General features: G+C 43.0%; 1 protein-coding gene across 1 annotated transcript in view; it reads right to left on the bottom strand.

Moving 5' to 3' along the window:
• Nucleotides 1–3,440: 3,440 nt before the first annotated feature.
• The window catches only part of B4GALNT2 (beta-1,4-N-acetyl-galactosaminyltransferase 2 (SID blood group)), a 31,333-nt gene continuing 18,980 nt past the window's right edge, over nucleotides 3,441–15,793 (bottom strand). The window contains exons 7-10 of the mRNA XM_061175716.1: nucleotides 6,986–7,173; nucleotides 6,110–6,250; nucleotides 4,238–4,457; nucleotides 3,441–3,646 (exon numbers count right to left, since the gene is read on the bottom strand). Of these exons, the coding sequence (XP_061031699.1) occupies nucleotides 3,441–3,646; nucleotides 4,238–4,457; nucleotides 6,110–6,250; nucleotides 6,986–7,173 (755 nt within the window). The remainder of the gene's footprint in view (nucleotides 3,647–4,237; nucleotides 4,458–6,109; nucleotides 6,251–6,985; nucleotides 7,174–15,793) is intronic.

The raw sequence follows: 15,793 nt of genomic DNA, 5'->3' as shown, positions 1-15,793 counted from the left end.
TGTCCTGGTCCAGGAAGATCCCACGTGCCGCAGAGCAACTAAGCCCAAGCGCCACAACTACTGAGCCTGCACTCTCAGCCCGCGCACCTAGAGCCTGTGCTCCACAAGAGAAACCACCGCAATGAGAAGCGCGCGCACCGCAATGAAGAGCAGCCCCTGGCCCCCCCCCCCCCCCCCCCCCCGCAACTAGAGAAAGCCCACGCGCAGCAACTAAGACCCAATGCGGCCAAAAATAAATAAATAAAAAAGAATTGGTATCACACTTCAAGCATGATACATCTAGAACTACATGTATAAAAATTAGAGTAATAAAAATTGCTTACTATTTTTATTTTTTTAAAACTATCCAATTTAGAATGTTTATTTTTGGCACGAGGCATTGAGGACTCCTTTACATTAAAAATTAAGGTAAGATCTTACTCCAATAAAGATCTATTTTAAAAAAAACCAAAACAAAAGAAAATGTCTCATAGTATCTTGTTCAAAGATCTTTGCTTACTATTTTTAAATGTTCTTAAGCCACACGTGCAATTGTTGTGAACAGCACACTAATTTTCTAGTACTTTTGGAACCATGAATTGAAAGGCAAGAAAATAGACACTAGGTAGTGGGCAAGACTCTATTGCTATTTATGTTATCTGAGAGGAAGAATTTGACAAATTTAAAAATGTGTCTTTTTCTTTTACCTAAGCACTTTGCTGCTCAAATCTTACCAGCATTCCAAAGCACTGTCCACAGACTTGCAGTGCGTTTACATGCAGTCGCCTTTTGTTTTGAGAACATAGGGCAAAAGGAATGGAGAGGGCTTCCCTGGTGGCAAAGTGGTTAAGAATCCGCCTGCCAACGCGGGGTACGTGGGTGCGAGCTCTGGCCCGGGAAGATCCCACATGCTGCGGAGCAACTAAGCCCGTGCGCCACAACTACTGAAACCCACACGCCTAGAGCCTGTGCTCCGCAACAAGAGAAGCCACTGCAATTAGAAGCCCGCGCACTGCAATGAAGAGTAGCCCCTGCTCGCCGCAACTAGAGAAAGCCTGCGTGCAGCAACGAACACCCAACGCAGCCAAAGATAAATAAAACGAGTAAATTTATTTTCTTCAAAAAAGGAACGGAGAAACATTTCTCTGGAGCCTGAACAGTGTTTAGTCCCAAGAGGGTATATTTAGGGAAACAGGTTATGCTGTCCCGGCACTAAGCACTAGATCCTGAGTGACAGAGATATCCAAATGTTCATCAGTAAATACATGTGTTTGTTCTTTTCCTCCAGTTTTATTGCGATATAATTGACTGACAGTACTGTATAGTTAAGTAGAGCATAATGATTTGACTCACATACATCATGAAATGATTATCACCGTAAGTTTAGTGAAAATCTCTCTCACATAGGTACAAAATTAAAGAAGTAGAAAAATAATATTTTTTCCTGCGATGAGAACTCTTAGGATTTACTCTCTTAACCACTTTCATATATTACACACGGCAGTGTTCGTTATATTTATCACGTTGTACATTATGTCCCTAGTACTTATTTATCTTATAACTGGAATTTTGTACCTTCTGACCACCTTCATCCAACTTTGCCTTCCCCCACCACCTGCCTCTGGTAACCACAAATCTGATCTCTTCTGTGAGTTTGTTTGTTTTATTTATTTGGTTGCGCTGGGTCTTAGTTGCGGCGGGCGGGCTCCTTAGTTGCGGCAGGCGGGCTCCTTAGTTGTGTCATGTGAACTCTTAGTTGCGGCATGCATGTGGGATCTAGTTCCCTGACCAGGGATCGAACCTGGGCCCCCTGCATTGGGAGCGCGGAGTCTTAACCACTGCGCCACCAAGGAAGTCCCTGTTTGTTTGTTTGTTTTTAACATCTTTACTAGAGTATAACTGCTTTACAATGGTGTGTTAGTTTCTGCTTTATAACAAAGTGAATCAGTTATACATATACATGTGTCCCCATATCTCTTCCCTCTTGCATCTCCCTCCCTCCCACCCTCCCTATCCCACCCCTGTTTGTTTGTTTTTGAAGTAAATACATGTGTCTGTGATATGCAGGGTTCTCTAAAGCACAGGATCCAGGCAGGAGCTCATCTTGCCTGGGTCTAAGGACAGTACTGAATGGAGCAATCCAACATCGTCCCCCTATATAGCTATGGTGTTGTACATAAAATACATACTATTGCACTAAATGATTACATGTGTTAAAGTTATAAAAACTTTAGCAATAGAATGTTTATGACATACACAATGGAATGAGGTATGTGCTTTATTCCTGTTTGGGAGAATAAAAAATGATTGCCAGTCTGTATTCGTATCTGAGAAATGCTAAATTGAAGTTAAGCCAATTTCTTTACAGCAGGACTTCTCAGAACCTTGAATATACTAATGTGAATTGCGACTGTCCAAGAGGGAGATAGAGCGTGCAGTACTTTTCAAAATTATTTGACCACCAAAACATTTTTCATGAAGTTTTATTAATATCTCACAGACACATTTTCAGAGATCCTGAACTACCCTAGGCCGTCCTCAGTAGGAAAGAGTAGAAACCAAAAGGCAGAGCCAGTGCAGCACTGGGGGAATCTGCTGACTCCCAAGATAACCGAGAGAGCCTGCCTCATCATGATGGCTCCGCTCTGTAGATGACATGGGTCTTGAGTGGTCAGCAACTGATCTCAAGGCCCTGGAATTTAGTGGCTTGGCCACTGCACTTACACTGTTTATCATGGCACCTCAGCACAGGGTCCAAGTTCAATCCCAAGCATTCTAGAACCTGTCTTTATGATAGGGAGTCTGATGCCAGGGAAACCTTTATTCCGGCAGTGAGTGGACTACCCCAGTGATCTCATCCCTCCAACTGCCTGCATCCCATCCATGTGCCGGGCTCCAGGTGAGCTGACTCCCCAGAGCTCTCCTCGCCTGCCTGGTCCGCCTCTCATCCTCTGATCCGATTCCACTAGTGGACCGAACTGAACCAGGCTGCCACCTCCTCCAGGCAAGGACCCTGGGTTATTCACATTATTTGAGTCCACAAGGTAGGACCAAAAAAATCTGTGGATGGCAGTGATGCTGGAGATGATCTGTGATATAATTTCCACCAAATAACCCTCAAGGACCCAGCAGCCATCTTTTTGACTGAGGATACCAACCCATCATATACTCTTTCGTGTGAGATGAAATGAGATAATGTGAGATACTATATGTACAAATGTTTCATAAATGGTAAGACATCATACAAACAATAATGAATACAGTCTCCATTGCCCTGATCAGTGATTCGTCCATTTCTAATGACCCTTAGCTTTTGACTGATATTTCCAGTACCTGAGCCAGACCCATCTGCCCTGTCCATCTTATCTGGAGTTCAAATTTTGATAGCCCATCCACCAGTTCCTGTGTTTTAGATACCTGCAACAGGTCAGCCTAGTGCTTTTCCAGTGCCCGGACAACCTTTATGTGGTACATTGGAGATGGTTCTTGAAGTAGTGGAGAGCCAGCTTGAACTGGACCTGAGCTTTGGTGTTGGTCCGGTATACGTTGTAGCTCTTCTCCAGGGCTGCGAGCTCTGGGTCCGCCACTGGAGAACGGGGCTGGTGACCTACAATCACATTTGAGCAGGACCCCACAAGCAGGCTCCCGAGCCCATCAATAAAGAACTCTGCCAAGAGAGGGAAAGTGCAAGAAGGAAATGTGAGCTTCCGCCAGAGACCCAGGGTCATACTGCAGGTCTGGGAGGAGAGTCAGGGGGAGGGGACACAGTTTATACCCCTGGGGAGCTTCCGCCCCCGTGAAGCCACCTGCCCAGGCTACTGAGTTGGAAGGACAGACAGTGATATGGGTAGAGAGACACAGATTGGCTTCCAACTGGACGGAACTGTGGACTCCAGGACTGAGGGGAATGAGAGGGGAAGTTCACCAGCTGCAGTTAAATAGGAGAGGATGTCTGGAAAAAGGAGGGGCAGCAGCAAGGTGGGAAAAGAGGGAGGGGCCAGAGCTGTAGGGAAAGGAAGGGGGGGGTGTCTCGGAGAAGCAGAACAGCCTGGGGGAGACAAGAAGGCAGAGAGTGTGGAGGGAGGCAAGAGAGACCACGAGCTCTCCATTTTAGGGAGAAAGGGTGAGCTCCCCATTTTGGGGAGAAAGGGCAAGCTCCCCTGAGCAGTGGCACACGGCCCTCCCTCCTTGGGAAAAAACAGGCTTCTGAGATCAGTCCACAGCGCAGCTCCCTTCCTCACTCTTCCAGCCTCCCCACCTGAGTGAGCCACTCGCTGCAGGCGGGCGTCGAAGCCAACTCTTTGGAGCCGCTCTGTGTGGGCCAGGAAGAAGTTGACAACACCACTGGTCACCACGCAGCTGGGGAAGCCGTCCAGGCGCCGGAAAGATCCTGACCGCCGGTGGAGACAGTCCCCATTCTCACTGTGCTCCAGGAACAGCTTAAACTGGAACATGTTTCCAAGCACACTGCCACCTACCTAGCCAGTGGGCAGAGAAATCCACATTAGAGAAGAGACTCAGTATCCATGTAGCCGCTGTCAGGAGGCCTTACTGGACTGAACCTCAGTTATGACAAGAATCACACCCTTTATCTACCCTTCATACTACACTTACACCAAGTCCAAAGAGCAGACAACTCTGCTCCGTTTACCCTCCAGCAAGCTCACTCTTTCCAGGTGACTCACTCCCTTCCAGTACAAGGAGTGGTGTTTAGGTGCAAGTGAGAGGCAGCCTGCTCGTGCAGGGGTCCCTATGTGGACTTCCTGCAGCCAGTAGTTTGTCTCAAGCTGCCTTCCTCCCATTCTCTGCTCCCGGCTCACCTCTCTGTGCTGCCTGTCCCTGCACTCGTGGGAGATGCATGCATCTAGCTGTTGGAGCCCGAGCAAAACAGGACAAGCAATTATATCTATTCCTGAACCATCACAATCACCCAGGGTGGCACAGCAGTCTGATTGTCTGCCATCACCTGTTCTTTACCTCCCCCCTTAGTAAATGAACCCTCTTGAGTTTTAACTGGACTAAATTGAAGTCTAGCCAATTACCCACTAAAGATGAAATTTTCCCACTTCCCTTGCAAGGTCTGACCATGTGTCTAAGTCCTGGCTGAAAGGATGTGATCTAGAACAGATGTCTGCAACTTTTATAAAGATCACAGTCTTAAAAGAGAACTTCTTGTCCTTCACTTCGCCTCTCCCCATCTTCCGACCATGCAGCTGAGGACCACAGAGATGGACAAACAACGGGGAAGGAAGCTGGTCCAGGATGGCTCTGGAAGGAGAGTCGAGTGCCAGCTTGCATTCTTACACGGGCGGTAACTGCACCTTCTGTGTCATTTACGCTATTGTGATTGGGTCTCTAGAGACATCTTAGTCAAGCCAGATGCTTTGGGGACTGTCCACCTGGAGTATGAAGTAACTGTGGTCACTGTGCTACTTCTTATACATTTTCTTTCTTTTTAACAGCTTTATTGAGATATCTTTGACATATTAAAATTGTATATATTTAAGGTGTACAGCTTGATGTTTTGATATATGTATACATTGTGAAAAGATCACCACACTCAAGCTAATTAACAAATCCATCACCTCTACATAGTAATCTCTGCAAATTTCAAGAATACAACACAGCATTATTAATTATTGTCACCTTTTTCTTCTCTTTTCTATGTGTGAGTTGACTTTTGATGTTTTTGTTATTTTTTTTAATGTCCTTAAGGCCACATAGTCTTTTACAGCCTTGTGCCATTTTCATTTTTGTAATGGTGTGTGACAGCGCCAGAGCCCCACTCGCTTTCTCCAGCCACTCCAGGGAGGAAGGTAGAAGTAATAAACACACCATTTTAAAAACAGAACAACGGTGAGTTTTGGGCGCGGGTGTTGGTGTAATTTGCTCAGAGAAAAGTAAGAACAGAGACAGAAGCAGAACTCGCACGTCTGATTCCCGCGCGATGGTCTCGACCCCAGAGCTGTGCTGCATCACCTCCTGCACCGGGCCCTCCCCAGCCCCTTCCGCCCTCCCTTCTCTCTTTCCCTCTCCTCTTCTTTCGCATACTTTCCTCTCTTCCCTTCTCCTCCCCTTCCCCTCTCGCTTGTCAGATTGCAATGGGGTAGAACCAGCAACTCTCCCTTACCACGTCCAGCTCCGTCTTCTCTAGGACATCCACCAGCACCTCAATCTTGGTCTTGTCGTTGAAGAGAAAGTCATCATCCACCCAGAGAACGTATTTGGTGGTGACCTGAGATATGGCCAGGTTCCTACCAGCAAACCAGCCCTGTGAGTGGAGTGAGGTTAGATGGTGGTTGCCTGCCCTGCTACATATCAGCGTCACCTGGGAGCTTTCTCAGTTCCCAGCAACCAGGCTGCACCCCAAACAGTGGCCGAGAACCTCTGGGTTAAAGGGAGTCCATGTCTCAGAGACACTGGGAGAAGGCCAGCGACTCTGTGGATCAAAGACTGAGACAAAGGCAGAAAGTCCTTCCTTGGCCCTGTGGCTAATATGGACCGATGGAAGTCCCCTTTCACCCGAGAGAGTCTCTGTGGCTCTCCTGCCCTTTCCCCTCATGCAGCCTGGAAGCTGTTGGAGGGGGGGACACTCCGGTACGTATAATATCCACTATCCACTTCCTCCTGTGTGTGCTTGCAAGATGGTGCATGGGGGAGAGAGCCGCTCCAGCGAGGGGGGAATTGTAGGGATGAGAGGTTTCTCTGCTGTTGGACCTGCATGTCAGGAAACCTTAGACTGTCAGACACCTCAAGTCACTTAGAAGGACCTCAATCAATTTCCACACCAAGTGTGAGGAGAGGCTGATTAACCACCCTGCTAATGCAGAAAAGGGAGACTGACCTGATTTCTCTGTGAATTTGGAATCAGCAAGGGGACTCCCCTCCCATGCCAGGACGCTGCTGCCTTGGGAAGGCCACTGAAGCAGCCCCATTCAGGGCAGAACCTGACTGTGGGCCCCCTTGTCCCGGGATCCAGGTGTCTCCCCATCTGGGAGGGACATACCTTCCCATAAGGCATGGTGTAATACTCCACATGGCTGTCATTAATTTTCAGGGGCTCCTTGCTGTCATCAGCCACGATCACAGTCAAGTCTGGGTAATACTCACGAACGCTCTGGAGCATGGTCATGAGCTTGTGGGGACGGAGGAAAGTTTTGGTGGCAATGGTCACCAGGTCTCTGAGCTTCCTCTCTGAGCGAGAAAGGGTAGATGTCAGAGCTCTGTCTTCGGGAAGCCTCACTGTCCTGACTTGCATTATTCTGGGGGCACGTGGGTCGTCTGGTGCGGTGGGGTCGGCTGAAGTTAACGCATGCTGAAAGCTACACCCTCACCTATTGTTTGTGGGTGAATGCAACAGAACCCGACTGCAGAGCGACTTCTCAGAATGACGGAAATCAGAAATCATTCCATAAACCCTTTTCAGTACATGCTGCACCATTACCCAGCTTCTCCTGGGTCTGTGGGAGTGAGTGGAAATGAGACAGGGAGACAAGAGTACAGCCATTTTGGAAAAAGACCGGTCTTGGGTAAACAAGCCTTGCAAACTAAAGAACAAAGGCCCTGGGGGCCAGAGTCCCAGAGGAAAAAAACCGGACTCACAGGAATAAAAGATAAACTTTATCTCTGTGCCACTAACAGTATACCTAGTTGCCACAAGACAAGAAGCTCAACTGTAAATTTTAACCTAATCTGTTCCTGGGCTTTCTTACAGAAAATTCTCATGCATTTCTTCCCCCTCACAGAAGCACTCCCTATTCCTGACAGCCACCATGGAGCCACCTGCTGCTGATCAAAGAAGTTGGATGATTTCTGGAAATTATCCGTGATCATGAGACAAACCGTCCCTTCTGTTATAAAAGCAACTCTCCCCTTCTACTCGGGGAGCTGGCACTTTTTCCCTGCCTTCTCTCTTTTTTTTTTTAAATTTTTTAATTTAATTTAATTTTATTTTTTATACAGCAGGTTCTTATTAGTTATCCATTTTATACATATTAGTGTATACACGTCAATCCCAATCTCCCAATTCATCCCATCACCACCAGCCCCCGCCACTTGGTATCCATACGTTCGTTCTCTACATCTGTGCCTCTATTACTGCTCTGCAAACCGGTTTATCTGTACCATTTTTCTAGATTCCACATATATGCATTAATATACGATATTTGTTTTTCTCTTTCTGACTTACTTCACTCTGTATGACAGTCTCTAGATCCACCCACGTCTCTACAAATGACCCAATTTCGTTCCTTTTTATGGCTGAGTAATATTCCATTGTATATATGTACCACATCTTCTTTATCCATTTGTCTGTCGATGGGCATTTAGGTTGCTTCCATGACCTGGCTATTGTAAATAGTGCTGCAATGAACATTGGGGTGCATGTGTCTTTTTGAATTATGGTTTTCTCTGGGTATATGCCCAGTAGTGGGATTGCTGGGTCATATGGTAATTCTATTTTTAGTTGTTTTATTTTTTTTAAACATCTTTATTGCGGTATAACTGCTTTACAATGGTGTGTTAGTTTCTGCTTTATAACAAAGTGAATCAGCTATACACATAGCTGATTATATATATATCCCCATATCTCCTCCCTCTTGCATCTCCCTCCCACCCTCCCTATCCCACCCCTCTAGGTGGTCACAAAGCACGAAGCTGATCTCCCTGTGCTATGTGGCTGCTTCCCACTAGCTATCTATTTTACATTTGGTAGCATATATAAGTCCATGTCACTCTCTCACTTCATCCCAGCTTACCCTTCTCCCTCCCTGTGTCCTCAAGTCCATTCTCTACGTCTGCGTCTTTATTCCTGTCCTGCCCCTAGGTTCTTCATAACCTTTTTTTTTTTTTTAAGATTCCATATATATGTGTTAGCATACGATATTTGTTTTTCTCTTTCTGACCCATTTCACTCTGTATGACAGACTCTAGGTCCATCCACCTTGCTACAAATAACTCAATTTCATTTCTTTTTATGGCTGAGTAATATTCCATTGTGTATATGTGCCACATCTTCTTTATCCATTCATCTGTCGATGGACACTTAGGTTGCTTCCATGTCCTGGCTATTGTAGATAGTGCTGCAGTGAACATTGTGGTACATGACTCTTTTTGAATTATGGTTTACTCAGGGTATATGCCCAAGAGTGGGATTGCTGGGTCATATGGTAGTTCTATTTTTAGTTTTTTAAGGAACCTCCATACCGTTCTCCACAGTGGCTGAATCAATTTACGTTCCCACCAACAGTGCAAGAGGGTTCCCTTTTCTCCACACCCTCTCCAGCATTTATTGTTTGTAGATTTTTTGATGATGGCCATTCTGACCGGTGTGAGGTGATACCTCATTGTAGTTCTGATTTGCATTTCTCTAATAATTAGTGATGTTGAGCAGCTTTTCATGTGCTTCTTGGCCATCTGTATGTCTTCTTTGGAGAAATGTCTATTTAGGTCTTCTGCCCATTTTTGGATTGGGTTGTTTGTTTTTTTAATATTGAGCTGCATGAGCTATTTATATGTTTTGGAGATTAATCCTTTGTCTGTTGATTCATTTTGCAAATATTTTCTTCCATTCTGAGGGTTGTCTTTTTGTCTTCTTTATGGTTTCCTTTGCTTTGCAACAGGTTTGAAGTTTAATTAGGTCCCATTTGTTTATTTTTGTTTTTATTTCCATTACTCCAGGAGGTGAGTCAAAAAAGATCTTCCTGTGATTTATGTCAAAGAGTGTTCTTCCTGTGTTTTCCTCTAAGAGTTTTATAGTGTCCGGTCTTACGTTTAGGTCTCTAATGCATTTTGAGTTTATTTTTGTGTATGGTGTTAAGGAGTGTTCTAATTTCATTCTTTTACATGTAGCTGTCCAGTTTTCCCAGCACCACTTATTGAAGAGACTGTCTTTTCTCCATTGTATATCCTTGCCTCCTTTGTCATAGATTAGTTGACCACAGGTGTGTGGGTTTATCTCTGGGCTTTCTATCCTGTTCCATTGATCTATGTTTCTGTTTTTGTGCCAGTACCATATTGTCTTGATTACTGTAGTTTTGTAGTATAGTCTGAAGTCAGGGAGTCTGATTCCTCCAGCTCTGTCTTTTTCCCTCAAGACTGCTTTGGCTATTCGGGGTCTTTTGTGTCTCCATACAAATTTTAAGAGTTTTTGTTCTAGTTCTATAAAAACTGCCATTGGTAATTTGATAAGGATTGCATCGAATCTGCAGATTGCTTTGGGTAGTATAGTCATTTTCACAATATTAATTCTTCCAATACAAGAACATGGTATATCTCTCCACCTGTTGGTATCATCTTTTTTTTTTTTTTTTTAATTATTTATTTATTTATTTATTAATGGCTGCGTTGGGTCTTCGTTGCTGCGCACGGGCTTTCTCTAGTTGCGGCGAGCGGGGGCTACTCTTCGTTGTGGTGCACGGGCTTCTCATTGCGGTGGCTTCTCTTGTTGCAGAGCACGGGCTCTAGGCACGCGGATTCAGTAGTTGTGGCACGTGGGCTCACTAGTTGTGGCTCGTGGGCTCTAGAGCGCAGGCTCAGTAGTTGTGGCGCACGGGCTTAGTTGCTCTGCGGCATGTGGGATCTTCCCTGACCAGGACTCGAACCCGTGTCCCCTGCATTGGCAGGCAGGTTCTTAACCACTGCGCCACCAGGGAAGTCCGGTATCATCTTTAATTTCTTTCATCAGTGTCTTATAGTTTTCTGCATACAGGTCTTTTGTCTCCCTAGGTAGGTTTATTCCTAGGTATTCTATTCTTTCTGTTGCAGTGGTAAATGGGAGTGTTTCCTTAATTTCTCTTTCAGATTTTTCATCATTACTGTATAGGAATGCAAGAGATTTCTTTGCATTAATTTTGTATCCTGCAACTTTACCAAATTCACTGATTAGCTCTAGTAGTTTTCTGGTGGCATCTTTAGGATTCTCTATGTATAGTATCATGTCATCTGCAAACAGTGACAGTTTTACTTCTTTTCCAATTTGGATTCCTTTTATTTCTTTTTCTTCTCTGATTGCCGTGGCTAGGACTTCCAAAACTATGTTGAATAATAGTGGTGAGACTGGACATCCTTGTCTTGTTCCTGATCATAGAGGAAATGCTTTCAGTTTTTCACCATTGAGAATGATGCTTGCTGTGCGTTTGTCGTATATGGCCTTTATTATGTTGAGGTAGGTTCCCTCTATGCCCACTTTCTGGAGAGTTTTTATCGTAAATCGGTGTTGAATTTTGTCAAAAGCTTTTTCTGCATCTATTGAGATGATTATATGGTTTTTATTCTTCAATTTGTTAATATGGTTTATCAGATTGATTTGCATATATTGAAGAATCCTTGCATCCCTGGGATAAATCCCACTTGATCATGGTGTATGATCCTTTTAATGTGTTGTTGGATTCTGTTTGCTAGTATTTTGTTGAGGATTTCTGCATCTATATTCATCAGTGATATTGGTCTGTAATTTTTTTTTTGTAGTATCTTTGTCTGGTTTTGGTATCAGGGTGGCCTCATAGAATGAGTTTGGGAGTGTTCCTTCCTCTGCAATTTTTGGAAGAGTTTGAGAAGGATGGGTGTTAGCTCTTCTCTAAATGTTTGATAGAATTCACCTGTGAAGCCATCTGGTCCTGGACTTTTGTTTGTTGGAAGATTTTTAATCACAGTTTCAATTTCATTACTTGTGATTTGTCTGTTCATATTTTCTATTTCTTCCTGGTTCAGTCTTGGAAGGTTATACCTTTCTAAGAATTTGTCCACTTCTTCCAGGTTGTCCATTTTATTGGCATAGAGTTGCTTGTAGTAGTCTCTTAGGATGCTTTGTATTTCTGTGGTGTCTGTTGTAACTTCTCCTTCTTCATTTCTAATTTTATTGATTTGAGTCCTCTCCCTCTTTTTCTTGATGAGTCTGGCTAATGGTTTATCAATTTTGTTTATCTTCTCAAAGAACCAGATTTTAGTTTTATTGATCTTTGCTATTGTTTTCTTTGTTTCTATTTCATTTATTTCTGCTCTGATCTTTATGATTTCTTTCCTTCTGCTAACTTTGGGTTTTGTTTGTTCTTCTTTCTCTAGTTCCTTTAGGTGTAAGGTTAGATTGTTTATTTGAGATTTTTCTTGTTTCTTGAGGTAGGCTTGTATAGCTATAAACTTCTCTCTTAGAACTGCTTTTGCTGCATCCCATATGTTTTGGATTGTCGTGTTTTCATTGTCATTTGTCTCTAGGTATTTTCTGATTTCCTCTTTGATTTCTTCAGTGATCTCTTGATTATTTAGTCACATATTGTTTAGCCTCCATGTGTTTGTGTTTTTTACGTTTTTTTCCCCCTGTAATTCATTTCTAATCTCATAGTGTTGTGGTCAGAAAAGATGCTTGATATGATTTCAATTTTCTTAAATTTACTGTGGCTTGATTTGTGACCCCAGATGTGATCTATCCTGGAGAATGTTCCGTGCGCACTTGAGAAGAAAGTGTAATCTGCTGTTTTGGGATGGAATGTCTTATAAATATCAATTAAATCTATCTGGTCTATTGTGTCATTTAAAGCTTCTGTTTCCTTATTTATTTTCATTTTGGATGATCTGTCCATTGGTGTAAGTGAGGTGTTAAAGTCCCCCACTATTACTGTGTTACTCTCGATTTCCTCTTTTATAGCTGTTAGCAGTTGCCTCTGCTGTTAGCAGAGCACCTATTGAGGTGCTCCTATGTTGGGTGCATATATAATTGTTACATCTTCTTCTTGGATTGATCCCTTGATCATTATGTAGTGTCCTTCCTTGTCTCTTGTAACATTCTTTATTTTAAAGTCTATTTTATCTGATATGAGTATTGCTACTCCAGCTTTGATTTCCATTTGCATGGAATATCTTTTTTCATCCCCTCACTTTCAGTCTGTATGTGTCCCTAGGTCTGAAATGGGTCTCCTGTAGACAGCATATAGATGGGTCTTGTTTTTGTATCCATTCAGCAAGCCTGTGTCTTTTGGTTGGAGCATTTAATCCATTCACGTTTAAGGTAATTATCAATATGTATGTTCCTATGACCATTTTCTTAATTGTTTCGCGTTTGTTTTTGTAGGTTCTTTTCTTCTCTTGTGTTTCCCACTTAGAGAAGTTCCCTTAGCATTTGTTGTAGAGCTGGTTTGGTGGTACTGAATTCTCTTAGCTTTTGCGTGTCTGTAAAGCTTTTGATTTCTCCATTGAATCTGAATGAGATCCTTGCCAGGTAGAGTAATCTTGGTTGTAGGTTCTTCCCTTTCATCACTTTAAGTATATCATGCCACTCCCTTCTGGCTTGTAGAGTTTCTGCTGAGAAATCAGCTGCTAACATTATGGGAGTTCCCTTGTATGTTATTTGTCGTTTTTCCCTTGTTGCTTTCAATAATTTTTCTTTGTCTTTACTTTTTGCCACTTTGATTACTATGTCTCGGCATGTTTCTCCCAGGGTTTATCCTGTATGGGACTCTCTGTGCTTCCTGGACTTGGGTGGCTATTTCCTTTCCCATGTTAGGGAAGTTTTCGACTATAATCTCTTCAAATATTTTCTCGGGTCCTTTCTCTCTCTCTTCTCCTTCTGGGACCCCTATAATGCGAATGTTGTTGCTTTTAATGTTGTCCCAGAGGTCTCTTAGGCTGTCTTCATTTCTTTTCATTCTTTTTTCTTTATTCTGTTCCGCAGCAGTGAATTCCACCATTCCGTCTTCCAGGTCACTTATCCGTTCTTCTGCCTCAGTTATTCTGCTATTGATTCCTTCTAGTGTATTTTTCATTTCAGTTATTGTATTGTTCATGTCTGTTTGCTCTTTAATTCTTCTAGGTGTTTGTTCTTTAATTCTTCTAGGTCTTTGTTAAACATTTCTTGCATCTTCTCGATCTTTGCCTCCATTCTTTTTCCGAGGTCCTGGATCATCTTCACTATCATTATTCTGAATTCTTTTTCTGCAAGGTTGCCTATTTCCACTTCATTTAGTTTTTTTTTCTGGGGTTTTATCTTGTTCCTTCATCTGGTACATAGTCCTCTGCCTTTTCATTTTGTCTATCTTTCTGTGAATGTGGTTTTCATTCCACAGGCTACAGGATTGTAGTTCTCCTTGCTTCTGCTGTCTGCCCTCTGGTGGATGAAGCTATCTAAGAGGCTTGTCTCCTGCCTTCTCTCTTGTGCACAAACTATCTATTTTAATAAAAAGCTCTGCGTGCCTAAGAGTCTTGCAGAAGCGATATTCATTTCTATGGTATTGCTGCTGCCCAAGAATCTGGAAAGGGCTCAGTAACAGAAAGAGTCATGTAAATCATGTTCAAGAGCATTGCAAATGAATCCTCTCCTACCTTTTCTCTTCTCAGGCCACATGATAAGTTTGGTTCTTTTGTTATAGTAAAGAGAGAATCAGGGGCCTGAATTACCATAGGAGGTGGTCAAGGTAGGGGACTCCCAGCCAAGTTGGTGGTACAGCATTTTGCTTTGAAATTCCATATTGTTCCAAACACATAGCAATGATAAAGAAAAATGTAGACATAGCCATGCTCAAAAATAGACAACATTTCTTCCAAGAACAGAAATCAACAGCCGTGAGCAGAGCTGGAGCTGGGCTTGCTGCAATCTGAGGTCAGAACAGGAGAGGAGGCTGGGAGGCCGAGTCTAAGTGTTAATGGAATAAAAGTGTCTCATAAGGTATGTGGGTCCACAGCCAGGCGTTTTGCTAGAAGCCATGGACGGAAGCCAGGCTGCACTCCCTCCATCTCTCACCACATACTACCTGCTGGGCAAGGAACCCCAAACAGCCATCATCCCTGTACACACCTCTGGGTGCAGAGATGACACCACATCACAGCCAAGCCCTGTGCCAAGCCACCCTCAGGCCCAGCAACTGGCTCTTCAGTGACGCCAATATCACTAGGGGACAGGGACCCCAACACTCCAGTATAAAATGATGGACTAGGAATCTTGGGTTACTGGGAGTAGAAGCAACTGTAAAGCTGTGAGATGGGAAGAAATCAGGAGAGAGAGAGAGAGGAAAGAGGGAGAAAGGGGGAGAGAGGAGAAAACGAAACAAACAAGCAAAAGCCTCCTACTCAAGATGAGCCACCAGCAAAAATTCCAAGACACTCAAAGAAAACTACAGCCAGCAAATCTACCCTGCACAGTGTCTATCTACAAAATAATAGAGGAATCTGAAAAGGATTTAAAATGAGAATGTTTAAAATCTTTAAAGTGACAAATCACAGAATCACATATATGAAAAAGAAAATATGGACCAAAAACAGGCATAAATGAAATGAGAATATTTAGATATGAAACCAACTTAAAATTACTGAAGATAAATGTAAAGAACCAAAAGGGAGACATGACTTCAGATATTTAAAATTTTTTAACAAACATAAGAGAATGCTATGAACAACTCTATGACAAAAAAAAAAAAATAGGCAATTTACATCAAATTTAAGACAACTTTACAGAAACATTTAAAAAATTGACTCAATGTACATACAGATCAATAACCATTAAAGACACAGAACTGATAGTTTTAAATTTCTTCCCTTTCTCTCACTCCTTCCCATCCACATTCCCATCCTTAACCACCTTCCCCAAAACTTGGACAAAAAAAAAAAAAAAAGACATAAGGATCAGATAAGTTGTAATAAAACTCCAAGAGACGTATTATTCCTATTTTATTACAATTCACTTCAGCAAACAGTGAAAAAAGGAAAGCTATCCAACTCGTCTTACAAGGCTTGTATAATATTGATAACAAAACTGGGCAAGGACATTACAGGAAAAAATAGTCTCAGTTTTGAATACAGATGCAAGAATCCTATATAAAATTGCAAAAAA

Source organism: Eubalaena glacialis, chromosome 19, assembly GCF_028564815.1.
Source record: "Eubalaena glacialis isolate mEubGla1 chromosome 19, mEubGla1.1.hap2.+ XY, whole genome shotgun sequence".
NCBI lineage: Eukaryota > Metazoa > Chordata > Mammalia > Artiodactyla > Balaenidae > Eubalaena > Eubalaena glacialis.
This window is presented reverse-complemented; position numbering and strand designations above follow the sequence as displayed.